Genomic DNA, 27,921 nt, shown 5'->3' with positions numbered 1-27,921 from the left:
ACCCAAAAGTGAGTGAGTTTTTCGGCTTTGTTTTTGTTAGATTTGATACACCTCTGACCGAGCCTTACTGAACAACACTACTACTACTAATAATAATAATAATATACCAAAATGTTCCGAGGTATAAATCTGCTTTCAAAAATGGGTATGTTGAAAATTTTGGGGCATATTAAGGACCCCGAAAAGGCAATTTATTTAGCAGAAGAATAATGATAATCCTCTGTGGTGTTCTGCAGCTTCCCTACTATATAGTTCCTGTGATCTAAAAGTTGAAAATGCAAGATCACGCCACCACAAGCAAAGAAAAGTGTAACGATAGTTACTCTAGTCTGCAAAGCAACATGAATTGATCGTTTAGCACCCGCTGTACAACTGGCGCATACGGCCGAGTTGAGATATTGTGATTATCGCACATTTTTCTGTGGAATTGCAAGCAAACAAATTTATTACAATGACGAATCAGCTCTCGATGCTTTAAGTAGTTTTCCTGCATTTTAATGGGGACAATCAGCGCATGATTTACGAGTCGCGCAAACATAAACAACTGCTCCGTGAGAGATATTGCAATCCAAACAAGCAAGCGTGCTACATAATTACACCACTTTCTCACAGCATGTTAAGACTGCAGATTTGGGGTAAAAGTACATTCTCAGGAACTTCTATGGAACGATGCGCCCCCGTGATATCACGGTTCCTCCACCGCTCCGCCGCTTTGTTTTTTGAAGTGATCTTTTTTTTTTCATGGGTCTTAACAGTATTTTACTTATTGTAATGCCCTCACTTGTGGGTAAGGAGAGCCACAGTTGCACCTTTCATCCATTTATTAAATGCCAGGAGAATATAACACAATGAGCGTACTCACAGGGAGAGTGAGGGGGGCTAATTTCCGTGCGCTGCAGGTGTACTTCATGTCTTATGAGCTCACCTGCAAAATAAGTACATATATATTTCAAATATGATTACTGTCATTACTTTGACCGTAGGTCTTTGCGATGCAGCGAGAGGGGAGGAGGAGCGGCCGCCCACTCTCCACACACCCCACACATGGTTAACCTCGTCCACGCATCCACATACTGAGTGAGACTAAAGACGCGCACAGGAGAGGGCGGACGCTGCCTCCTTCAGCTCCGCACCCGCCGTCAACCGAAGGAGGAGGCGACAGGGTGGACTCGTCCTCTATCTTCCGCGTCGAGATGTTTTAACAGGGCGCGATTTTGAAGGAGGCGGGAAAACAAAAGTGTTTCATGGGGGAAAGGAGAGCTTTGTCGGCACACGGCGGAGAGCTTTACGCGGAGGAGGGGAGCGCAGCTGCCGCTCCGCCACCGGGGCGCACGCACACCAGCTCGGCGGGACACGTCGCCCGTACCTCCGCGTGGGAAAGTGCCAGATTATGCGTGGGTCTCTAGGCTACAGCGTGATACCCGAGCCGGGGGTTGGATCTGGATTGCCGAGAACTTACAGGTAGGTCGTTTGCTATTTGATTTGAAAGTCAGTGAAACGGTTGTAACCGATTTGGGGGTTGGTTGTGCAAATGCTTGCAATGTGTCTATCATCATGATGGGGAAGGAAGTATTGGTTGCTAGTCCACAACTTCCACCTGCGCAACGCATCCACGCTCCTTTTGTTAGCGTGTGCATGCGTGTGTGGGACAGAGAGAGAGAGGGACAGAGAGAGAGAGGGACAGAGAGAGAGAGAGAGAGAGAGAGAGAGAGATCTTGACTCAGATGAGGAGGAGATAAAAATGTCTGTTTCGTGTATTTTTATAGCAACAGCAAAAACCGAAGTAAGGCAAATGATCAAAACTATTCTCTTGATTACCTCTGCCAAGCACTAAAAGTGTTATTTGGTTGCGCTGAGTTATTGCTTTAGAACCTGCAACATTTGGTTAAGAATCTGGAGATGGTATTTAATGTTGCCATTTGCCAGAGCGACAAGGCACTCTTAAGCGGCCACACCAGCGCCAAGCCCTGGTCAACACACTGGATGTCACAAGGGAGTTTTAAAAACTAAATTAAAATTAATTTAAAAAAAAAACCTCCTTGCTCTTCCACATTTCTATCTGTGACGTGCACTCACGGCCAACAACGAGGCACTCTAAAGCGACCACAACAGCGGACTATCTGAAGGGAAATGCATTTTCAGGTGTAGGCATAACTAGCCGACAGGTCTGCTGCATGCACCACAAGCACAGATAAACCACAATAAATGACAAAGCGTAATTTGGTAGCTTGGTGGTGTGCTGTCTCGACATGTGAAATCCCAACAATCAATGCTTTTATTTTCTTTAAGCGTGCGCTATTTTTTTTCCTTCAGACTCTTGGCTACTTATAGTCACTTGCCTCCTTGCAACTACCTAGCTCCACCCTCCCCGCAAGTTCAGCTCGGTCGGCATCGGTCGCCCCTGCCCTTCGAAGTGGGTGGGGTGAGCATTGGGGCACCTGAGGACTGTTCGAGTGGATGATGGATGAATGGATAGATGACAAGACAATGTTGGTTTATAAACCATGTAGCCTGGTTGACAATTGAGTCACCGCTCTACAAAGCCCCAAAACAAACGGCAGACATAATGATGGTTGACAAAACACGCTGTCCATTGTGTTGCCTCAATCAATTGGCCATGAAGACAGGTCAGCCTCAGTGCAGGCTGGCAGCAGCCTGCTATATTGACACCAAGCTCCCGCTGAATTATTCAACATTTCCAGTTCCACAAGAGGATTTACACATCAAGGAACACTTAAAATTCTCCAAGAGCGGGGGCTTGCATGGGGGAGGGCTCCGCAAGGGTGTTTTGTTCTATCAGGGTGCAGGGAGAGTGGGGGCTACATGATGACACCGGAGTGGTTTAATTCCCAAAAATGGATTATGACGTTTTACAAAGGCTGTTATACAACAAATCCCCGCTATTTGCAGGTGATAAGGGATGAGCCCTCGAGCAAACCTCGAGTAACTGATGCATGTAAACTGGCTACCGATACACTTGCAGCCACGTATTGAACGGGACGAATATCAAAGTGACAAAAAACAAAATTTGTTTAAATCTAAAATAAATCGACCACAAACTATGAGCCCATAACACTTGTGGAGCATTTCAAACACATCTTACAACGTTATAGGTAAAAAAAAAAAAAAAAAAAAAGATTTTCCATAACAACCCAGGCTAAAATTTGCTTCTCCCTTACATACAAACATGATTCTCTCTCAGTCGAGATACAGTATATTACTTCAACATACTTCCTTGACACCAATGACTATTTTCCTATTAGTCAGGGCATTGGCACCATCTTGTGGTATCTTAGACTGTTACATGTTCCAAACAATATGAGTAAGTGAATTTGTGGATAGCAAACTGTGAATTGACGGGTTTTTTTGGGGGGCGTTGGGGTCACTGTAATAGACGTTGCCGCTATTGACTGAATGCACTTCCCTGTGCTCAGATGACGAATGCGCCTGGAATTTGCATCCCCGAGCCCCAGTGCACGCCCATTAATAACGAGCAGACGTCGGCTTTCATTATGTGCCGCGCAGGCCGTCGCCGCGTTCAAAAATTAAATCACAGAGAGATGAATATGCCGGCGTCGAGCGGGATGGAGTGGCTTGATAAACATGGCCGACAGATAAGGCGCATTGGTATTCAGGTGTGCGTCGCCACGGCAGCCTCAGGGGCCGCCCCCGGCTGATAATACTCAGTTTGGGGAGGGGGGAGAGGGTCAAAGGGTGGGAGATGATTGGCGGTGGGCGGACGAAGGCAGACAGCATGGAGCTGACTGACAGTCTGATGGGACTGAAGTGCAGTGACTGATCGCGTAATCGTGACCCGGCCTGATCCTGGATGCTAACAGGGTGCTTGCTAATCTGCTAGCCTCGTGTCTGACACCTCTGAGCACATACATGTTCGAGTGGAGCTCACAAGAGAAATAATGGGAACGATTCTTTTTAGTCCAGACCTAGATGTGTTATTGTGGAAATCTGTTTGTAAAAAAAAACAAAAAAAACCCCGGCAAATTTGGTGCATTTTTATCAATAAAATTATCATGCCACCTGGTTATGTAGCGTAGTCAGTGCAACTTAAATCAATGGAATTCCCAAAGGGTTGCCGTAGAAATCAATATTTAGAAAACAGCTGATTTTGGTGCTGGGATTTTTTAATTTTTATTGCAATTCACCGAGACTCACAGTACAGATGCATTCTGTTGTTGTTTTTTGGGCCGTAACTCACAGTCTCAAAACACTCACAAGTAAATGCAAGGAAAATATGGCATCTTCAGTCAATTTGCTGGCATTGCATTCTACCAGGTGCATCAAAAGTGTTTGTACACTTTTTAAAGAAACTTGTTAATTTTTAACAGGTATAAGAGGTAGAATAATGGCAAATAATTTGAGTCAAGCACAAAGAAAGGGGGCCTCTTCGGAAAGTCTGATCTCCAAACCTTTTATGTCACTTTTCCATAACCTTTTCGGAAAATGTCACCGTGTCAAGGAGAGATGAAAAAGTGCGCCCTTTCGAACATACTGTAGAAAAGGACAGCACTGTTCAAAATGATTTTCACTACACTTTTCCGAACTATGAGCATCTTTGCGCAGAGTCGTTAAACTGCTTCGGTGGCCTGTTTATCGGAGTAACATATGATGAAGATATCTTAAAGGTTGCATAGAGACTTTCCCGAAGCATTTTTACAATTCAAACAACCTATCTTCCAAGTACTCCTGGGGCATCTTGCTCCGATTTGGGGGAAAAAAAAAAGGTTCCTAAACAAAAACGTGAATCCTAAGAGGGAGATTATGAGACAGGTAACAAAGGAGGAAAAGTAGATTTCAGCAAAGAGAGGAGTAAGAAACAAAGGTTGGGATGCAAGAATAAAAAGCAACTCTGAGGGAAGAAAGGAAATGATGCCAGGAAAAAAATAAATGGCATAATATTAAGATTGTATGTAGCCCACCCAGTATATTAAGAGGCTAAAAGAGGCAATAGTGCTATGCTGTATGTGATTCTACATAAATCAGACGATAATCTGATTATCGCGTTTCATGTTCATTAATATATTTTCTTAATCCAAAAAGTTGCACGGACTGACTCTAAGAAGCCTAATTGCACTGCTATAATAAAAAACGCTGATTACAGCACCTGACAATAACCTTTTGATGATTAATTCATGCATACCATTCAGGATCATTAATAATTTAGTGTATTTTCATCAATATAACGACAGGGTCACAAGGTTATTATGTGGAGGTGTCATTACGACTCGAAGGGATGAATCCATGGTTACGACATGGGCGCAATCCAGTTTGCAGTAAAATCCAACTAAGTCCATCTAGTTTTCCGCTTAAATGTATTTTTGGCCATCCCATTGAGGACCCGAAAGGGCTGCAGAAGGAATGAAAATAAACAGGAAAAGAGCAAATAGTGATGCAGGGGAACACAAACTAAAACCAAAAAAATAGTAGTTGGAAATACTGGAAAGAAAAGTACTACGGGTATTGGGAAACTGGAGAAGTTGACCGTATAAAACAAGATAGACGGCGCTCTGTGCTTCCATGTTGGGGTCAGCGGTCGTTTTGGAGCGGTGAAGCGGGACACGGCAGTATGCTAAACAGACAGCAATGACGGGATACATTTTTATTTCGATACTGGCGTATAATCAGATCCACTTTTACCAAAGAACTGCATGAGTCTGCATCCCCGGAGCCGTTTGCGGACCTGTGAGAGAGCTAGAACTGCAATGTCAGGAGGGAAGAGCAACTGGGAGGAGTCCTGAGAGCTTTGTTGGCTGGTTGCGGCTGTTTTTCAGGAAAACTGCAAGTGTAGGAATTGTGTTTTATTCATGGAGGGGAAAATAGAGCAATGTGTTAGGAAAGGAAAGACTGGAATATATTTTGCAATTTTCTGCACCAAAATACTTCATACAGTATTAATTACCCCACAGTTTTTCAACTGCTACCCTTCAACACGCCTCAATTGATTTCAACCATTCCAAGGTCAAAATGGCCTATTCCTAAAATACAGGCTGCCTTGGGACACATTTTTCCACATTCTTTAAAATTCCTACTTCGCCCACATTTTCAATGTCAACATTCTTAAATCAACGCAGAAATTCAACATACATACCGCTTGATTGAACACCTGTCTTCTAAATTCGACAGAGAATAGTCTAGTATATATAATAAGGCGTCAAAATCGTGAAAACTCAAGCCCTTCTCTCCACTCTCAAATACTCTGGGCGTGTCCGGGTCTTTGTGCTGGAACCATGCCCCACTCACCTGTCAATCAACTACCACTACTACGGCCTGGAAAAATAGATGCTAGATCCTAAGCCTCGGTCCATACATTGGTGGACTGTTTTGTTTTTTTTTCTCCCACTGCCTGCTCGTCCACCTCTCTCTCTCTGAGAAATGCGGGCACTCATGTCCAATAACAAGGCGCTCTGGAGTGGGCCCAGCAGCTGATGCAAAAAAAAAAAAAAAAAAAAGATTTTAGAAAAATTGAAAAAAAAAAAAATGTCAATGCTAGATCCCTACAACTGAGTACAACGTAGTTCTCAGTATTTTCACATTTTCCACAATTCTCTTCCAAAAGGCACATCCATATCACTACATTTTTTTTTCCAGTCTCGCATTCAACGTTTCTTCCCTTTTGATTGCACAGCATTTCAGTTACGCATCAGCTCTTCAGCATTCACACGTAATTTTGACAGAAATCAAGTGTCATGCAAATGTGACCTCTCTCCTGCTTGTTTGTGAGGATGTCTAAGAAAAGTATACAGTAAATGATTGCGACTAATAAGGCTTATTTGCTATCAAACATTACTCACAGCCAGTAACACTGACAAGACGTGTTTGTCGTCTTGTTGTCTCATTAAGCACGTAGAAAAAGCGCAGTGCCGCACGGTTGGGCTCGGGACCCCCTGAATTAATCTGCATTTGGCATTTCTATTTCCAATGCGCATTCATCAGATGAAGGTTAAGGGTGATGTTTCACAAAGGGAGCCTGGGGGCTGAGGGGGGTCGATTGGGGGCTGGGAGGAAACAGTTTGATTGTGTTTTGATGTTTGGAGCGCTTAAGCATGTTTCTGATGCCTCGTTTGTCATCCGACTGAGGCTTGTTAACCCGCTGTCGGGAACCTGACCATCGTGGCGACTGTCCAGAATGAAAATGAAATGGCTGCTATTGGGCTCGCATAAAATGACATCAACAGTGATTGGCAAATCTATTTCACCATCTGACAGAATAAAGAGACCAGGTAGCACGAATTTCAGTGCTCAAGCACTAACATTCAAACCACAAAAACAAGATGTTTTTTTTCCTCTTCAGGAATGCATATAAATAATCATTGGACATTTTAATGGAGATACAATAATGTTCTTGTAATCATCATGAAATCAAATTGGAGGTTAACAATGAAACTAATAAAAAAGGAACACAAGTGACACAAGTGGTATTCACTAAAGGTCAGATTCACCACACATTTGATGATGTCAAAGTTTTACTGGGAACAAGTCACTTGTCTATTTTTTTTGTTATTTGACCATTAACTCTGACAGTTACGACTGCTAAAATGCTAAAGGGGACATTTTGCCAAACTTTTTTCCCCTAATAGCTTAAAAAAAAAATCACGCGTCTAATAATTGACTTCATAGGACATCACACTAAATTCTGACTTGAGGTTTCTCAGTAATTCTCCGTTGACACTATGTTGCCCAAAACATTGGGCACCGTGGAATTTTGGCCACTTTACTCTTCGTATACAGGACTTCCTAAGTTTTCTAGCAGCCTTCCCACTGAGACTGCATGGCGCTGGGCACGTGAACCATCACATTCCGGGACGTGGCGAGATGGAAAACAAAACTGCTAGCGTTGACCCTACCTTGCCATAAGAACTGTGACAAAATGTACACCAAACATGGCAGATTGTTACAAAACTTGCAAGGACGTCTAAGATTTGTTCGGCTTTATTATGCATTATGTCGGGTTTTGTTGTGTTTAACTAGTTTTCTTGTTAGTACGGTGACTGACTGATGGAGCAATTTGTTTTTTACTGTTTGAAAAGACATGAGCCAGAAATCCACAGCAACCACCACTTGTCAAGTTTGCCCATCTCGTAGTAGGGCTGACTCACATCCATCCCGTTTTGTCCATGGTGGTTTGAAATGTGATTGCCGTGGCTGCCCAGTGTTAAACGTAGCATTAGCAATCAGCGTTACTACTCGTTAAGCACCAATGTTTTTATTCCTACGACTTGTCGAGTCCAAAAGCACAAAGCAGAAAATTAGCATAAAAAGTTCTCACCTCAAACTGCTTTATAGCCACTTTTCTGTTAGTTTACCTGACTGTTTGAATCTCATTCACCAAAATTAATGATCACCTAGTTTATGTGGTGACACTTTTTGGGCACACGTTTCAAAAAGCTCCCCTTAAATTACGTGCTGCCAAAGTCAGCATAATTTAAGCAAAAATGTCTCAGACAGAGTTTAGAGCAGGGGTGGGCAAGTATGGCCCACGGAGATGCTCTTGCTGTATTGATTTAGATTTTTTTCCCCCTACAATTCAACAATTTAAAAAAATAATAATAATATTACATTTCATCTACAAATGATCTGGCCAATATGTCAATTTTAAAAAGCAAATAGACAACTTTCTGGCAAATTAAGTGACATGGGGTAATTTCTCAAAACACACCTGATATTCTCTCAATGTTCCACAGCACAAGAGTCGGGAACCGCGTCCGCAATCTAAAAAGAACCCAAATACTGGAGTGAAAAATACCACGCCCGGCCGGTGCACACAACAAACACACTGTCCCGACAAGATGCTTTAGGATCAATCGCTGTTGCTCTTCTGGGTGGTGTGTCAACATGTGTAAAAAAAAAAAAGGAGGCAAATTGAACCTAATTGATTCTTCTTGCAAGGTGCAGCTCTTGACAACCTGGAAGTAAAACTCGACTCTCCAAAAAGTCTACTTGAGAAATAAGACTCCCGCTTCCTCTCCATTACTGTCTCCTTCCTCTGCAGAACCCCGAGTGCTGAATGCCGCTAGCATCTCGAGTGCCCGTCAAGGAATCGCCCATCATTAAAAAGCCTTTTGCCGCTATGGAGAACCTTAGCGAGCTCCAGAATCCTTTGTTGGACAAAAATAGCAAGCATATGGTCAACGGTTACGGAGGAGACTTCCCGAACAACCAGTACCAGGAGAACATTATCAACTACTTTGGTGGCGAGAGCGGTGGCGGCGGAGGCGGAGGGAAGCCGGGCAATGTGGTAAGCGGCGGGGGCGGCTACAACAGCAACGGCAAGATGAAGTCGCAGCAGCTTTTGGACGCCACCTCGCTGCATTTGGCCGTGGAAGCCTTCTACAGGCCCAACTTCATCCTGTACAAAGAGGACAATGGCGGCATCAAGGCCAAGGAATACAAAAGCGAGTGCTGCGAGACCACCTTCACGGAGAAGAAGGCCAAGGAGACGTCCAACTCCACTGGAGGGGACGCGGCTGGCTCGGAGGAACCGCAGGCAAAGGTGCCGGAGGAAGGCGAACACGTCAAAATCCAGACGGTTTCGTATGAGGTGGAGGAGGAAGAGTATGTAGAGTATGAGGTAAGGCCGTGATTTACTATTCTGTGCCAACATCTCGAGACCAAGATTTCTGACTCCGCACAACACATTTAGCTCAGAAATGACTTGATAGTCTTCAGGTTTCAGTGTACCCAGCACAGATTCAAGACACCCTGTGTTGGATGTAGAAAAGTTGGTCCAGAACGTAACTGTGACCAAACATTCAGACATTGGACAGAACATTTGTCTCCTAGTATGTCTGACTAATCTTTACATTTCACTGTACCCAGCAAAGAATCAAAACACAGTGGTAGATAATTTGCCAGGATTTCAACCAAATGTCATGCAGATTCGATCCAGGTGGCACATTTTTCAGCAATGTAAACTCAACCTGGCAAATCCTATTGAACATATTCAGACTTTAATTTGGTGTCATGAGGGAACTTTTGATCAGACAATTGGATCATCTGCAAACTGTGCATTTTGTGATATTCACTTTTCGTGTGTAAACAGACACCAGGCTAGAATTCCTGCAGCAGTTCACAAACACTCGTATGAAAATAACACCAATAGGATCGCCCTTCTTCCCAACCACAAATCCCGTCAGATCTACTGACCTTGTCATCCATTTCGTACAGCTGTGAATTCACATCACCATAAGTCTCCATTGCCGACTCTACCCCGGGTTATTAAGTGAAAACGCTGCATTTGCTCAACTGTTTTGGCACAGCCAATAGTGCAAAAACACTCCAAAGGATTTAGGGGATTGCGACGTGGGGATTGGGTGTCCACTGTCGAGTGGCCGCTTGTCCTGCAAGGCTAACACACGGCTGGATTTAAGATGAATTAGGTGATCAAAACATGTCGCCGGTGAAATAGCGTAATCACAGACAGAGAATATATCGTCAAAATCACAGCACATGTGCAAAGAAAGTGAATCATATGCTAGAGCTCGTATTGCTGTTTGGCTTGCAAATGAAGGCAGCAAAGAAGAGTCGACTCCTCCCAAGGTGTTCAAAAGAGTTAGCCTCTTGCTTATAATTTTTGTTTCCTCCACTTCACGAATGAATATGCATGTAAAAACGTCATCATCGGAGGCCGATTCTGATGGGTAGAAAGCGAAAAATACTCAGCGGGACTCATTATGTTGCACACTACTGACTCCACCGACTACTCGCCTCCAGTCTGACACGAGGAAGGAATCCCACAAGTATTTAACAAGTTTGTAGTATCCAGGATGATTTTATTTTGGCCCAAATATCTGCATTAAAGAGTCTTTATTAGGGCCAGAGCACCAGGCTGTGTGAAGGCCCTCTAGAATTGCTGCATCACTGAATAGCTGCAGAAATAATTGGTCCCCCTATTCCTTGTCGTTGCTATTGAAAAAGATTACTACACTCCATCACAAGGGGCAATTTACATTATTCACATAACGGTTTGCAGGTGAATTATCAGGATGAACCTGAAACGTTCACCTTTACTTAATTTGACCTCAAAATATTTGAATCCACATGTCCAACTCTTTTCAGTACATTTTGCATTTTGGACCAAACACCTGTTGATCATTTTTGCTTTAGTAAAGACCTATAAATTCTGCATTCAAAATGTTAAAGGAAGTCAAATTACACTCACCTGCAAAGGTTACAGTGAATTTTAGGCTCATCCCTAAAGTTCACCCGAAAGTCCAATCTCATTAACTTGTTTTAAGTCGTGCATAAATGCCTCAACAGCCAAAATCTGCCTGCAATACTTCTATCCAACCCCCAATGTGATGAGTACAGCATGCTTCCCTCGTTTCACCACAAGCGGCAAATTGTCGACAACCAATTAAAAGGTGCTAACTAATGCGTGGAAACGCGTTTAATGGCAACGTCAGCGTAATAAGGATATCAAAGATTGGGCTTGACATACTTGTTAGTGACTGGAGCTTCACGCACCAAGTGTGTGCGCTCTTGTCCGTTTGATCCTCATGCCTTCCCTCCATTAAAATTATCCGCCACTTTCACCTGAATACAAAATAGCACTGGAGCCCGAGTAGGAAGCTGCATTTGGATTTGACGGCCATCTGTTCCGCCACCCCTGGTGCATGAAATCTGCATTTATTAGTGCATTTCATATTTACTTGATGCTGTGAGCATGTGGTCTTGCCACTCAGGCGCAATTTCAATGCAAAAAAAAAAAAAAAACACTCTTCTCCGATTTGATCAATGCAGCTTTTAGAGAAAACTATGTGTAAAATCAATATAGCCGAGTTTCACAATAGTTGTATACTCAGCCCAGCATTGTACATAATGGCAGGTGTGATTGGAAAGGCTATCCATATTCACTAGTGGGAGAAAGGCGCTTATGCCTTCATTAAATCCAAAATGTGGTCACGCCTCAGTTCAGTGCACACATATTGTTCGCCCTCCGAAGGGCCGGCGGCGGCAGTAGCAACAGCCAGAGTCATAAATTCTCATGAAATCTTCCACAGGTATCCTTTCTCTCATTTAGCAGTAAACGACAATAACGATCGGATCATTTCAATGCGGCAGTAAGCGCTGGCTTGTGCGATTGATTTGACCACTGGCTGTCCTCCGCTAACGGATGATATTTATCCCGTCGCACGGCGTGTCTCTCCCGCCTATAAAAACCATAAGTGTCCCTCGGTGACTCCGGGAATGTAATAGCCTTGTGTCAAAATATACGACTGGGGGGGGAAAAAAATGCAGTTAAACCGAGCGAGCAGACGTTTGCCTTGAAATAGGATGCGGTGGAATAAATAAAAAAATAAATAAAAAAAAAGAAACACAACCATTAGTCTTCACCTAGTCACTACTATTGGAAATATAAAGGGAAATATGTAGCATAATTCTCCTTGAATTCTCTCCAGCTGTTGATGTATTGACCAGGCAGTCAGCCTGAAAAGAAAGTAGCCCTATGAAATGTCACAGATGTTCCGATGGCGGCCTTGGGATGAATTCCAAACCATGAAAGAAGCGAAAATCCCACAGGCAACCTTTAAAAATTGCAAAGGGAAGGGAAAAAAGGGACATGTTGCGCCAATGACGTTATCTAAAGGCTGAATGTGTGTGTGAATTTGCACGCAAAACCTCAAATTGACCTTTTTTTTTTTTTAAATATATAATTTCCATTTTATTGAACTGCATTTTTAAGTATAATTTTCACAAGTTATTATTTACTAACTTTTGCCACTTTTGAAGCATAATCATTAAACGTACCCCCTTCACTGCACGCAAAGGAAAAAAAAAACAGCAAATAGGTTCAAGGAAAAAAAAAACAGCAAATAGGTGAAGTAGCGATGAGAGAATAGCAAATGGGAACACTACACTAAAGATAGAGCAGAAGTCTCTAATTGCCTAACCCTTCTTTTCTTCCTTTGACCATCCTCCGCTTTAAAACCCCAGCAATGCCAGTTTGTTGTCATGGCAACAGGCCAGACTTTAGGCTAAGACATATGGTGGTCTCTGGGATTTATAAAGAGGGAAATGGGAAAGCATGTCATGTCAGCCTGATGATGGAAACGGGGTAAGCAATTCTGTTTGGTTGTCACTGGTACTAAATTGATGGAACACTGATTGGTTTAATCCATGGACTAAGTGCATACTAACTGGTTCTGATCATTGTGCCAGCAGTGATGACTGTTGATATCAGGAACGACAGGATGACACAAATCCAATTGAACTAGATCAACAAGCAGCGATAAACAGGACCTGGCACCCCCTATTTCATGGCAAATCCTCGAAATGATCAAAACGACGCCATGTTACAGCATTGCACACCCTAAGATGATGTCGGCAAGAAAAGCATTGCAATTTTGTGTAACCCATCTGTCTATTAAACCTGCTTACGATTAAGGCTCATTTGGGCAAGTCCCCTGCAAATGCCTGCTTCAAATCATAATCACTGACTTTCTGTTTAATTTCAGGAATGGGTCCTTGATACGTTTACAAGCCTGTTATGGTCGACATCCATCCAGTTTCGCGTTGACCAGTGACACCAGGTCCGGGGCTAATTTGTTCTAACTTTCGAGGAGGCTCCTGAGTTTTTGGGCCTTGTATATGGAAATCTTTAAATACTTAAAAAAAAAAAAAAATTTGCTCTGGCTGGTGACACCAGCAAGACCGGCACGAAAACAAAACAAAACCATGCTGGTCTACGCTCTTTTTTTTATAGCGGGGCAGGCATGAGTTAAAATTACCAATGACCTCAATCAGAAGGGCCAACAGGCATCCATGTAGTCCAATAACGACTTTGACGGTCGGGGGCGGAACGGGGCGGGGGCCGACAATCTTTATGAATATGGCCGGAGGGTTGCGGCCGGAAGGGTACCCAAGTCAAGGGTGGAGGGTCGCGGTCGGACCGGCAAAAAAGCGTCAAGCACCCAGCTCTGGAAAACAAACAAACAAATCACTCCTACCGCCCTCTGATTTCAATTGATCGTCATCCATTGATCTGATTTGGAAGCAGTGGGCAATCACCTATGAAATCTCACCGTTTCCAAACAGTTGCTATCAGCTCCCTCCCAGATGGATGACGGGGAACAAATCATGTGCCGCGTCAGGTTGCCGCACGGCTAAATGTTTAATTTACAAGCTGATACGGTTGCTTTTGCAATCAGCGGAGAGCAAAATTCCCTGCAGGCCTTAGCTCTTTTTATGCCACCGAATGAAGCTAATTATATCCCCCCCCATTACGGCAATAGGCTGCGCCTAATCACATTTTCGCAAATTACAGTTACTCGGCTCAGTCATTTGGGCTGCCACAATCACTGTGTTATGATCTCTCAACGAGAAATATGTTTGTTGTTGGGATTTTTTGATGCTCTTTGTGGGGTGTTGATTGCATCTTGTATGAAAATGATGTGAACACTGTAGGTTTTACTAATATGTCCCCTTTTTTTCTTTTTTTTTTACAGCAACTCATTGGTATCATGCTAGCTTTGATAATTTTTTAAGACACATACAGTACTGTTGCCATTCCTTATTTGGTGAGATAACCAGGAGAAGCATGACTATTTTTATCCGTTGGTTGAAAACGGCAGCATCTTTTTTCTTTTTGTTTCCAGAACATGCTGTTCCGCTGGTGCTTATGATTATAAGATCCCAAATTGGGCAGTTATCAGCCTGCAGATTCACGGTCAAAAATCCTTTTTCTGTCATTGTAAAAGACAGTGAAGTGAAAATAAGGCACTTGAGTTATTTAAGATAACAAAACAACGGACAAAAGACAAGACAGATGCAAACAGTAGCATCACAGTAGATGATTGAAATGCCATGCAAAAGTCTGATTGATTTAATGACTTGACATCGTAAAACTATTCCAGTAACTGAGCAGGCCTTCTTTGTGGTGTGACCGTGTATTCTTATGCTGTGCCGTACATAGTCTATAACTAACGTACACTAACAAGGTAGTTAAGCCATAACAATCAATACAGTATACGGTATGTTGAAAGCCACCTCAAGCCCATAAATATAAAACAACCAAAAGAGAACCGTAGGTACAGCAGTTCGTGCCACAGAGTGTTGCTAAATCCCAAGGCAGTTACATTTCCTGTCCCTTACTTAAGTTCCTCGGCACCATAGAGAATTTTCCGAATACAAGTAGCAATGAATGTGCGAGCATGCCTCGTACATCACGACCATGCTCTTATGCCCATCTCAAGGACTTTTTATTAGCAGCGCAGTGAAGCCACTCCCCTTTGGGAAGTGGCCTGTCACAGCGCCTTAGAATTATTTAGTCTTAAAACAAGCACCCTGCTCACCTCTGGGGCCTTGGGCTCCTGCATCGACATAAATTAACCATCTGGAGCAGGTGTGGCCACGCAGAAGGCCGTGCGCGGATGTCGGGACTCGGGTGGCGAGAGGGTAGACCACCCGCCGGTGCGTGTTAAGCGGAACACGCGCCGCCATTAGTGGAGGCCTAATGACTCAACACTGTGAGCGGTTGACCCTTTTTGGTCATTTTGTGTTCAAATTGTTCAAAGATTGCTGTCACTTCTCACGAGGACGGAGCCGCACGCATCGGTGTGCTCAAATTTGGACTCTGCTGCATATTTAATCATTTCGCTAGATCATCCTGCATTGCAATTTCTCATTAACGTTGCTCTTTCATTCAGCCACGTAATTGAATTCCTGTTGGCGGTGAAGTCGTTAGTTTCCTTCGTTTCTACTCTGGCGCGTGCAATGCGATTCATTTGTGTAATTTCTAACACCGACTTTTGAGTTATAAGACAATTTAAAAGCCAGCCCTTGTTTTCTGTTGGGAACTTTAATTGCATTCGGATTTTTCTGTGTCTTTTCATTCACACTGTTGCGCCTGCAGACATGTTTTTGTGGCGCTGGACCCCACAACTACAGTACAGCATGCAGGTTGCATGAACAGTATGTAATGAATTCTCTTTTTCTCCATAGAACCCTTCAGCACATTGAAGCATCAGTCATAATGTTGTAATGTGCCTCGGGCATGATTTAATTGACTTTTTTTTCCAGTCAGTCCAAATACTACTTTTTCAAGTGTTACTTAGTCGTCCATCTCTCACTTGCAATGTTCTCCATACGACAGGCAAATTGCGCTTGCTTCAAGCTGTTTGTCACGACCAATTGACCAATATTTGTCACAACCAATTTACTGTCAAACCGACCCATGAAACACAAACACAATTACTGTAAACATTGTATATTTAACACCAAAATGTTCACCCGAACAATACAAATTTATCTAATGGAAGTTTACTAGATTAATACTACCTTTGCAGGTAATAAGAAACATCAACAACATACCGCCAACCTGCCAGATGTGCTCAAGGGCCACCCTGATGACCTGCGGTGTGCATGGCGTTTAGATAAATATTATCGGTATGTAAACCTGAAAGGAAGTGGGTGAAAAAAAACGACAACAAAAAAAACAATCCAACTGCTTTGTACAACTGTCTCGGGAGGATTGTGAAAGCCTCCATTAGCTCTTTGTTACCTGTCAGGCAATTGCCTCATGTTGACAGGATTTACACCCTGAGTGATTCATCTGAGCACAGCCTTCAGCCGCCTGCATATAACCATTGCGCCGCTTGCTGGTTAAACATCTGGCCTGGCTCTGCTTAAAATGCAGACTTTGAATGGAAGGGTTGCTCTTTTTCGGCCGCTGGTAATTGGCACACGGAAAGGCTTGGCTGAGGGATCGGCGGCCGGTAGTGATGAGATCTCTGCAAACATTCGCTAGATGGCTCAGATAATGCAATTGCAAAAGCCCCCACCGCACAAATGGATTTCGGAAAACTCTACAGTCCAATGTTTGTGCCAGTTAATCTAAAACAACAACACAAATATCCCAGCATGCCTTGTGTTCTCACTCTTTGATAGATGTGATTGTTATGGCGCACAGTAAATTTCATCATCTTTTTACAAATGGATAATACGGTCTGTCCCCAACGTGTTGAAAATAGCTTGAAAACAAATCTATGCACTTTTCCCGCCTCAATATTGAAAGTCTGGGTATTTTTTTGGGGGGGGACGTTTAAAAAAAAATTTTTTTTAAAGACAATAACGAGTGAAAATAGGTTAGATACATTTGAGTAAGTCGGTTTTGTTCAAAATGGATCAGCAATATGCTTCATGCCGAAGGAACAGGTCAGCCATGAAGGTGCATGCAGATTCAGTTACACGGTTTAGTCACCTCATTGTTTTAGTTATTGCATCACACATGGCTAAGGCCTTCGAGAAAGTACAACGATTTGGTGATGTTATGATAGCAATGTTAGAATTCAGGTTATTTTCTAGGTGTACCCGTTGGTTTACCTCGACAGGGTGTCCCAATTTGCATTTGCAGAGCACTTTCTTTTACCTGATCCAATCACTTTTTAGTAATAACACGCTTGTTTTCTTCTCTTCAGCTCAATTTTGGGAGTCCATTAATCCGACGTCTGTGCAACCATTAGTGGGGCAGGTGGGCAAAACTTGACCGCCCACGCGTTAATCCCAACATCAATCAAGGAAGCGGGCCGTGCTATTACAATTAAATTGTTTCACTCCCACCAAGTATGGACGGCTACGCAAAGACGGTCACATCGTTGAGGACAATAAGCTTTGAATAGCAAGTAACTGGCGGTGAGATGAGCTTCTGTGAGAAAATGAGGTCCCTTGTTTTATTTGATTATAAGTGGGAGAAAGTAGTCTGAACTCCTAGAAAAACATTTGGAGGTAAATTGGTCTGGCAGTAGCTCATTTCGCTCCTACTTTGTCATTCTGACATTGACATGTCTGATATATATTTATATATATTAGGGGTGTAACGGTACACGTGGGTGTGTTAATACGTTTCGGTATGGCATGTTCGGTTCACTTGCGTTCGGTTCGGTCCAATTATTAGCGTGAGATTATGCACGGGCGCTATTGACTGTTGCATGCGGGAGAAGAGGGCGGCGGCACTAAAGAGGAGCAAACTAAAATACGCAAGCTCGAAGGTCCCCTGTACACTGCGGTCTCCTGTTTGGCAACATTCTGGCTGTCCTGTTAAAATCACCGATGGGGAAAGGTACGTGGATAAGTCAGAAGGTTGTGTGCCGACATTGCTACATGAGACTGGCGGCTATGCTGTGGGAAGCACGTCCAACATAACACTTAAAACAACATCATCCGACTTTGAATGTTTCTTAGGCGAGGAAGCAAGCATTCTTTTTAGTCCAAAACAAACAGCGCTCTCCTTTGTTCTCCGCAGCTCCTCTCACTAGCCGTGCGATGCGTTCATGAAGCTCGGAAACATCATTACTCAGCAAAACACAAATCAGACCAAAACACAGATAACCCAATTCGTTACAATATGCTGTTGCACATTCAATGATTTTAATGCCTAAAAAGTGTAAATAATTTCATAAAGACTTTAAAGTTACTATTTTTCATTATAAAAAGAATTTTAATATAGTTAGCAATAATTGTGACTGTTATCGTATGTATTTTTTTAATCACAAAAAGTGTATATATGTGCTGTAATTACAACTTGTCTTTAACTTGAATACTTAGGTGTGTCATAGGCTTTTGCTGCTGAGTGTTTTAAGATTTCAGTGTCTTAATAATTTACAAAATTAAGAGATCATTATTTCTAGTGTATTTTTTATTCTGGTGTGATTTCTTCGAATATCACCCGAATAGTTCACTTTTATTTTTTTTTTTTCTAAAGACTATACCGTTGTCATCTTTTCAAAACTAGTTTGCTGTCAAAAGGAGAACAATATGACTTCAGCTATGGGCATTTCAGCTCCACGTTATGGTGAGAGACTGTAGACTACATGCTTTTAAAATAATTAGAACATCTGTTTTTCTTGTTTCCGTTTTTATCTTGAAGACAATTCCCTCAGTGGCGCGTGGACATGAAATAAACATTCACATTTATTAGACAGACCACAGAAAACATGCGAGGATTAAAGGTAATAAAGGGATTACATTGCCTCATATTGCTCAAATGAAAGAAATCGTAAGGATGCTACACTACGTTGTGGTTCAGAATTCTCTTTTGGGTATAAAAATACATCATTAAACCAGTTTTTTTCCCCTCATTTATTTCTCATGTTCCATCCCTTGTGCTGGATCATCCTTCAAACGGGATGATGTGTGCAGGCTGCGGCTTAATGTGGCCTTAATCTCTGATGTCTTTTCATTACGCAACACGTCTTGGCTTTGTAGCAGGGAAGGTTATTGATGCAAATGTGTATTGATACATGCAGAGAGTCTGAATAAAAAAATAAAAAAAATCTACGGACTTGCAAACTCATTGCACCGAGGGCTTCATTCAAAGTGTACATTGGAGCATGACGTCTTCTGTCGTCCGCCCGTCAAAACGTCGGCGTCTCCATCTCCCAAAACTAATGAGAAACTAATGGAGCCTGACAAAAAGCCCATGAATATGTGCGTTCATATTACGCACAAGCAAGCAGCGACTCGTCTGCCTTTCCCATTGTCTAAATGCATATTCTTTCCGCGCCCACTTCAACTTGAGGTGCTTGTTGCCATGCTCCCATTCTTATAAGGGCTCAATGTCTCGTCAGCGATCACACCCTCATCAAGTGTGCGAGCTGATGAGCAGGCTTGTTTCGGAACTGCACAAAGGAACCCGAAACAATGAACCGTGCCAGCGTTTATTCAGTCGACAGCTTAAATAGCAGTGTACCAACAAGGATGTACAACACAATAAGCAACGGAATAAGATGGTAAATCGTGGTGTTTAAGTTTCAATTGGATGTGCACAACCAATAGGGCTCTTATGAATTCACTTACAATGCTAGCTTGGGGAGCGAGTGCACCATGAATATTTTGATGCGCTGTACAGAACGACTAAAATCCAAGGTATCATCAAGGTAGCACTATTTAACATACAAAGTACTTTTCACCTTCTTTGTCAAGCTTCAGAAATTAGCCAATTTTGAGAAGGCTTTCCTGTCTCATAATATGAGCCACTGATCACCCCGCATGCTTCAACTGTGGCATATGCCAACCCAGGAATGGCTTTCGTTACCATGACGATTGGTTGTGGCAGCTACTTGTCTGAACCTAGCTGCTTAGCTTTTGGCTTTGACGCGATGGTGTTTCCGTGTTCTCCGCACGCCGCTTCAAAATCGTGGCTCTTCACGCAGCCTAGCTGACAAGTCATGGGCGGAGAAACTGTGTGTGTGCAGTATTATGTAAATTGGCCCCCACTGTTACATCATAGTCCGGAAAATATCAAATGTCTTTCAGAGACGCGATTACTTAAATACAATCTAATAAAAAGTAATTTTCTATTATATGTCCAGTTTAAAAAAAAATCCAGAAGTTTATTCGGATTTGTGATCTGATCAACAATTAGAATAGTTACAAAGTCACTGTTGTTGTTTACAACCTAAATTTTGCCCCAAAACTGACACCACCATCTGGAAACCTGCATATTAGCCTTCTCATTTCCCTGATCAGTGATATTTTTATCTATAAAAACTTCATAAACCATCAGATTTGCCTGGCAGAATATGGACAAGAAATCTCAATAAATTGATATTGCGGAGTAGACCAGAACTGACGAAGACTAGATAAAAGTTGAGTGACCATTGCATTCAAGGGAAATTATAGTACCACATCTCAGAATTTCACTCTCATGTCAACTAAAATAACACAAGTAGTCCAATGAACGGAGGTAGTGTAACGTCTCAAGCTAACTCACAACCTTCCATACAGTTCATTGCTATAACACACAGCAAATAAAGGGTAGCTCACCATGCTAACAGGCAGTCACGGGAAGTCAAGGTAACAGGTGGGCTCGATTGTGACTGACGCAGGAAGTGGCACCAGGAACCGCCTGTCAATGGAAAACAGAAAGTTGTAAGAGTCAAATGTACAACAAAAGGTTTCCGAAAGTCCCGTTTTCATGATCGTCACAAATTCAAACGTCTTCAAAATATGTATTACAAATGATTTATTGTGTCCTGTACAGACAGACTGCTCTAGCGACAGCGAGAGCGAGGACAATTTCATTGTGGTGCCTCCGCGGGACCACCTGGGCTTGGCCATCTTCTCTATGCTCTGCTGCTTCTGGCCTCTGGGAATCGCAGCATTTTACTTCTCGCAGGGGGTAAGAAGCACAAATCAGCACACACACAAACGCTGTACTCAATCCATTATTATTACTACTATGTTCACTTCCAGAACAGACTGAACATTCCCCTGAAATGACTCCGTCCCTTAAACAGGTTAACACGCTCCTGCTCATCACCAGTGAGATTTAGCTTCTGTTGGTGCAAGCTACAAATGATGCACTCCCAGAGGAAGTCACGATTGCACTCCCTTTGCCAATCATGTATGGCATGCCAAGGCTGTGTGTGAGACATATTAAAACTTTATGTGGCCTAACAATCACACGCCTGTGCAGTCAAAGCAATCACTCTTAAAGCTGTGTTTCAACAATCACACGATCGAATATGACAGCCCCGTCAAGGGAAAAACGAATGCAATGAATGAAATAATGAATGAAGCTGAGGTAAATAAATCATTTGTAAAGTAAATGAGACAATTCCCAGGAGCGTAATCTTTACACGGTCCTAAATGAAGTCAATTACACCGTGGTTGTCGGCTATGTACGGCAAGGTTATTTGGGGCTTATTATAAGCTACATGTGGTATAAGGATCACACGCCGGTAAACTCAAATCCATCACCATCAATGCTGGGTGTGGCATACAAGCACACTTTCGTGTATGAAAAACAATCATTCTCAAAGCAATGTTAGCATGTTCGTTGGGCGCCATTGGGTCCCTTTAAAGTCGCTACATAAATCCAAGCTCTAATCATCATTATTATGCATGGCCGAACGGTCACGCATTCGCGCATGTGTCCTTGTGAATCCCGAGGCTAGAACACAAGACATTTACTAGTATCATGAAATACCATAAAGGGAAAATTCATGCAGCGAATAATGAATGAATAAGTAAACAATACAGTAAATAATACAAGTCCTACGACAGCAATATTTACCAGTGATCATTTCTAACAAATTTTAATCTTCCCCATGCCAAAGCCGGATAATGTTGGCAATGAAGCGTAAAATGTGGTCAAATAGTTTGCATGAGAACTTTACATGGGCAGTGATAAAATAGCACGCAAAAAGCACACAGAGGAAGCGATAAGAAAAGAACGATAAGAGCTATGAATTTTCATCAAGGTTGAGTGCATTTAAACTGAAGTCAGAGCTCAAATGAAGACACTCTGTGAATTATCATGTCAGCAGCTAATTCCATCCTTCTGGGCAAATTATGTGGAAGTGATGGCTGTGTTTTAGACTATGGACTCCCCCCCGCCGCCCCTGACAAGGTGCAGTCCAGAGGAGTAGTGGGGAGGGCTTCATTTTACAGCTTGATAACACTTGGCTGTTCCTCATTTTTGGCCCCAAAAAATTCATTAATTCTATATGCGTATATGGAGCTCGACTTAGCAGTATACCACTCAAAATGAGGTATTATTACGCTGTCAAAGCGGTACTCATCACAATATTCAGCCTATCTTCAACGTTTCTAGGACTATTGAAGTACTGTATGTCCAGAAAAATCCATAATTATTATGATGAACATCTAATCCAAGATGCAAGAGCCTTTTGAATTTGAAAGACGCCCTGGCATAAGATGACGGTGGTATCTTAAAGCGGAGGTCAACCCAAACAAATTTTTTCCAAGAATATGTTCCCAGCAGGCCCACTAGTTGACACGGCATTCTGATTAATTTTACGTTTGTGGAATAAGTGTTAATCCACTCGATTTTAGCCATCTCTGGGAGCGGCCATTTTGTCTTCTGTCGACTGAAAAAGACATCACAACTGCTCACAACGACCAATCACGGCTCAAATTCAGAAAACAGGTCAGCCGTGATTATTCACATGCTTCATGTCGCCATGTTACTGGGCACCGGTGTCAAAGTTTCAAAGTTTTTATGAACGAGACCGTTTTCCCAATGCCGACGCAAGAAACCAGTCAACTTTGAAAGTCGTCAACACAATTGGAACATTTCATTCTGATCCTTTGCTGCATGATGGCTTTGAGTGCATTCCGCATACAGCTCACACCCTCAAAAGATTCCACTGAGCATTCTCTGCGAGGACAAAAAAGACAAACAAGTTAGCGTAATAAGGTTTGCGGATGGCAGATCAATAGCATCTTTGTCCCACCGGAAGGTCACCGAACACAGAGCAATAGGCGTGAGCTAGCTGCTAAAGCATCGGAAAAAAAACGCCTGAATATGTAATCCTTTGTGGAGGAAATATGGTGTTGTGCATTTGATTAGCGAGTGGAAGTGACTGCCATTATTGCCACTAGATGTGTGTTGTTTGGAGACGCTGACGAGTGTTGCGAGTCTCAAAGGGGCTGCAGAGCGCTTTCTCATGATTATGCAAATGAACACCCAAAACGTAGCGCCACCCTCCCCATCAAGTTATCTTACAATAGCCTGATGACAACAGATGAAAATATGAGATAATTCATTTGAAACAGTGAGTATATCAGTGTTTACATGACAAAGGTGGAGTTGTCTGAGGGAAACCATGACTCCAATCCGGCAAGCAATGAAAAGGCATAGGTCACCCCTGTGCTACGTTGTTGTTGTTTGTTAGTGGCTTGCTCTGACCAAACTGCTCAATGCAGTGTGAATCTGCCAGTTTCCTGCACATTTCTCACATTTGTTCAGCCTTGTCAAAATGTTGGTATTCCTGGCTTGCTCATACAGTACATTTAGGCGAGGTTGTCAATGCCTGTCCCTGAGCTTTCAAATGATGTTAAATATGCCATTTATCATCTGAGGGCGCATATTAGCACAATGCGCAGTCCTTGACATTTTACTACTAATTGCCGCCAACGAGCTTCTTCTGGCTTCATCTGTCAAGAGGCGCGTCCTCCAACTTTCATCAACACTTGTGCTGAATCAACAACTAGCTTGCGTCAATACTAAAACCTCTGACTTGTAGCCTGACATTTCTCCTTCTCTTTTTTTTTTTTTTTTGCACATTCTGCCAGACCACCAAGGCGGTGCACAAAGGCGACTTCCCGCTGGCGAACATCGCCTCCCGACGTGCCCTGTTCCTGGCCGCCCTCTCCATCACCATCGGCACTGGAGTCTACGTGGGAGTGGTGGTGGCACTCATCGCCTACCTTTCAAAACCGGGACACATTTAGCTGACGCTCGTATCTGCCGAGAAGAGAAGAGCAGCCCGAAGCTTGCATATTTACAGGACCGTTCTTTGGTGGCTGTACAGTTTTCCCCTGCCACCCTCATTTCTTTTCCCTGAAGATTCCCCGTCAGCCAGAATTAGCACAACGGCAGGAAAGGGGGCAAGCTGGGAGGCTGCGGCCAAGAGGAGGAAAACTTTAGAGGAATGGATGCTTTCCTCACCGGTGGCCCAATTTGCATCATATTGAGGTTGTCCTCCATTAAACTCGTCGTCTCCGAGAATCATCGCAAGCTGAAAAACGTTAAGAACCACAAACCACATCTTTGCTGTCCTTTGAGCCTCCCTGGATCCTAAAGGAACTTTCATGAAAGACAAGGACTTATAACAGCATCATTTGTAATGCATAAAACATCACGTAGCTTTTATTTGACCCACGGGAAGACTACACTGCCCTTGTGTCAAAGCCCCTACAACACAATTGTCTCACGCCAGCTGTTTGCCTATAATCCAAATGTGCTTTGTTTTTTGTTTTTCCACCCTCTTGTCTCACAACTTGTTAAACGGCTTGTGGCAGTGGCGCAGCGTGGGTTACCAAAAACAAACAAACAAAAAAAATTAGCCCAACAACTATTCTGTCCATACCAACCATGCCATCTCAACCTCTAATCAAATGACTATGATTTTTTTTACCAACACACCTATGTTTTGTGACTTTGTAAACATCAGCCAGAGGTAAAGAAAAGAAAAGATGATTCGAATCTGACCTCATTGACATCATAGCTACTGTGACAATTAGGGCAAGTCCATGTTAATACAGCTGTTTTTTTTTTTTGTTTTTTTTTTTTAGAAAGGCACATTTTTGTCTACGTATTTGTCCTTTAAAACTCCAGCCAGCGTATTTCTCGGCACCTCGAGCAGCGCCTGGTCCGCAGACCTGAGGCTGCGGGGAGGTGCATAGGAATGGAGGAGCTCAGAGAGGTATGCCGGGGCGAGGCCATTTACGGATTTAAAGACAAACAGGAGAATCTTAAATTGAACCCTGAAATAGTACATAGTACAGTCATTTATCGTGTAGGGGTTATGGTTTAGAATCAGCTGTGTAGAGAACCGTATAATTTTTCACTCCCCTTTTCTTCCACTGGAACTTAAAACACATTTTTAAAAGTATTCCCTGCCACCTGTTCTCACTCTCTCACGTGCGCAGCTCTCCAAACAACAGCCAAGGAGTGCTTCAAGCTGTTTAGTTTTCACTCCCAGGAGATAACTGTAAAACTGACACAACTCTAAAGTCGGACTTGCCAGTATCATTGAAAAACCCGAAAAAACATATTGTATGTTGTTGTTTTTTTTATATATCTTATAAAGTAATGGATTTGTTACAACTCTGAAATTGTAGTACAACTATGTGGTTTTTTTTCCTCTTTTGAGATTTGGCACATCACCCGATTTTGACCACAGGTAACCCACCCAAATCCACTGCCATGTATGGAATGTTTTCTGTTGTCTCCAAAAAGTTGTGTATCAGAAAAAAAAATACTTGAAGCCAAGAAGCATGTTTAGTAGTCTACGGAAGTTATAAATCAGGCAGAATTGTCGACATGCTTTGACAGCATCAGATTGAGTGGGCGATCAATTTGGCGCCTTCTGCCAGTAGCGTGCTGTCCATAGCATGATTGATCGATTTTTTTTTTTTGGGGGGGGTGGTTATTTAAAAAAAGCTTAAATTAAAATTGATCATTCTGTAAAGGGGGGCTTGCAAGTCAACCGCATCCTTTCATTCAATAAACAAACAACATTCCATGACAGAAAATAGTGGGGAAAAACAAACGTATGTTGAAAAAAAAAAAAAAAAAAAAAGGCTGATTAATTACCCGAGTGACTTAATTTTAATTGTAAGTTCAGGCCGTGAGCGCACAAGAGGCGACATTCTGCTTAGCTACCCTGCATCAGTCATAGCTGACATTTATGGAACACAATTAGCTCCGTGCAATGGCCTCTTTTTTTTTTTTCCTCTCTCCCTTCTTCTCCAAGGGATTGTGTACTCTCCGGAGCGTGTCCCTAAAATAGCACAAGCACATTCATTTCAATAACAGGCCGCGGCATCAGCGGAGGGTAAACGATCCGCTAAAGAAGTCAGCGGTGTCCACCAGGGAACGCTTGGATGCAAGGTGCTAGTTTGAATGCTCCCCGGTGTAAACATGGTGACAGCTGATTTTGGAACCCTGAGGTGCACTTCGTGCCAGTCAGAGGTGCCGCTTAATATGCTGTATGTGTCTAATCAAGGGGTGACCACATACAGCCTGCTTTGTGGGCCAACAGAGCATTTACATTAAAGCAGGAGATCATAATAAAAAAAAAAAAAAAAAAACATAATTCAGGGAGTCATTATGACTTCACATTAGTACATGATAAATATGATCTGTGGAAAAAAAACAGACGCCACTAGCACAAACTTATCCCTCTAATTTGATATACTTGTTGCACACTTGCAGGCACACACCCATGACCTTACCTTGTTTCGCCAGAAAAGCATCGTATTTGTAATGGACTCTTAATATAACAATAAATGCATAGGTTTGAAGTTCTATATTTTGCGAGGCCACCAGGTTACTGCGACAAGTATGCCAGCGAGTGTGTGACGAATGACTGACACCTCGTAAGTCACGTCTTCGTGTCCCGGATTGGTTGTTTTTCCTCATGCACAGCAGTGTCTTGTATATCAAATTAGAGGCAGGAGAGGATCAAATTAGAGGCACAAGATGGGGCCAATTTAATCGACGATCAAACATAATTACTAGTGACAAGTCGTAACTGCGACAAAAAATGCCCTCCACCCACCTAAACTTGTTGAATTCATATTCATTTATTTATTTAATCATTCATTTTATCATTCAATTATTGATTCTTTCATTTACTGTAAATAATCGATGAAACGTATTGGTAGAATAAAGGAAAAACGTATCTACAGGGTGTCCACAATTTCTCCATCCAGCGCCATAGATTAAAAAGCAAATTGATGAAATGTATTTTCATCAGATTTGTTCAGTACACTGAGTAGTTTTAAATCACACTGCAATTGTGTATTTCAGGCATGCTGTTGCTAAAGTAGGTTGATAAATAAGCAACAACAAAAAAAAAGATGTTGCTTAAAGGCACACTGTGCATTGTGATTAACTCAAAGAAAATCATGCCTGTGGAAAATTTACCTATGCTATCTACTCATGTTGTAATCATTTCTTCAAAGATTTTCCTACTCATTTGCTTGTGTAATAAATTTGTTAAACCGCAAAAACCCTTTACGGACACCCTGCATAAATTTAACAATTTTGATTTATTTTATTAAACAATTGGTAAGTGAATGAAATTGATAAAGGATTATTAATTTGATGTTAAACTATTATTTGTCATAGAACTATTACTCATAAAACATATTTGGTTTATTTTACCTCATTGATGAATGACTTCCACCTATATTTGTTTTAATGATCAAATGTGGCCCTTGGGCAGTTTGAACAGTTTGCCCACCCCTGGTTTTACCGCACACCCCATTGACCACTTGCTTTGTGTTGTGCTGTTTTGGCATCCTGCTTTTGTGCAATGAGTGGACGTGCACTTGAATGACGTGTGTGGGTGTGTGTGTGTGTGTGTGTGTGTGTGTGTGTGGGGGGGTGTGTGGGTGTGTGTGTGGGGGTGTGTGGGTGTGGGTGTGGGT

The 27,921-nt window shown here is 42.5% G+C and overlaps 2 protein-coding genes across 2 annotated transcripts in view; one reads left to right on the top strand and one right to left on the bottom strand.

Annotated features, from left to right (window-relative positions):
* Positions 1-27,921, bottom strand: part of LOC147128181 (uncharacterized) — a 192,689-nt gene that overhangs the window by 77,118 nt on the left and 87,650 nt on the right. Inside the window, exon 6 of the mRNA XM_086019310.1 lies at positions 20,779-20,860. Within this exon, the coding sequence (XP_085875436.1) occupies positions 20,779-20,860 (82 nt within the window). The remainder of the gene's footprint in view (positions 1-20,778; positions 20,861-27,921) is intronic.
* Positions 1,088-27,905, top strand: syndig1l (synapse differentiation inducing 1-like). Its single transcript, XM_086019308.1, has 4 exons — positions 1,088-1,461; positions 9,008-9,586; positions 20,996-21,133; positions 24,055-27,905. The coding sequence occupies exons 2-4, from the start codon at positions 9,023-9,025 to the stop codon at positions 24,211-24,213; spliced, it is 861 nt and encodes a 286-aa protein (XP_085875434.1). The 5' UTR covers positions 1,088-1,461; positions 9,008-9,022; the 3' UTR covers positions 24,214-27,905.

Source organism: Filicampus tigris, chromosome 20, assembly GCF_054856515.1.
Source record: "Filicampus tigris isolate MCC_2025a chromosome 20, RoL_Ftig_1.0, whole genome shotgun sequence".
NCBI lineage: Eukaryota > Metazoa > Chordata > Actinopteri > Syngnathiformes > Syngnathidae > Filicampus > Filicampus tigris.
Note: the sequence above shows the minus strand (reverse complement) of the source record. Positions and strands in the feature narration are given on the sequence as shown.

What these genes read in the sequence shown, in the direction of transcription:
- syndig1l (XM_086019308.1), top strand. Translation starts at nt 9,023, where the DNA reads ATGCCGCTAGCATCTCGAGTGCCCGTCAAGGAATCGCCCATCATTAAA. An exon ending in AAGAGTATGTAGAGTATGAG is followed by an intron (nt 9,587 to 20,995) that starts GTAAGGCCGTGA and finishes TGTCCTGTACAG; the next exon opens with ACAGACTGCTCTAGCGACAG. An exon ending in CATTTTACTTCTCGCAGGGG is followed by an intron (nt 21,134 to 24,054) that starts GTAAGAAGCACA and finishes ACATTCTGCCAG; the next exon opens with ACCACCAAGGCGGTGCACAA.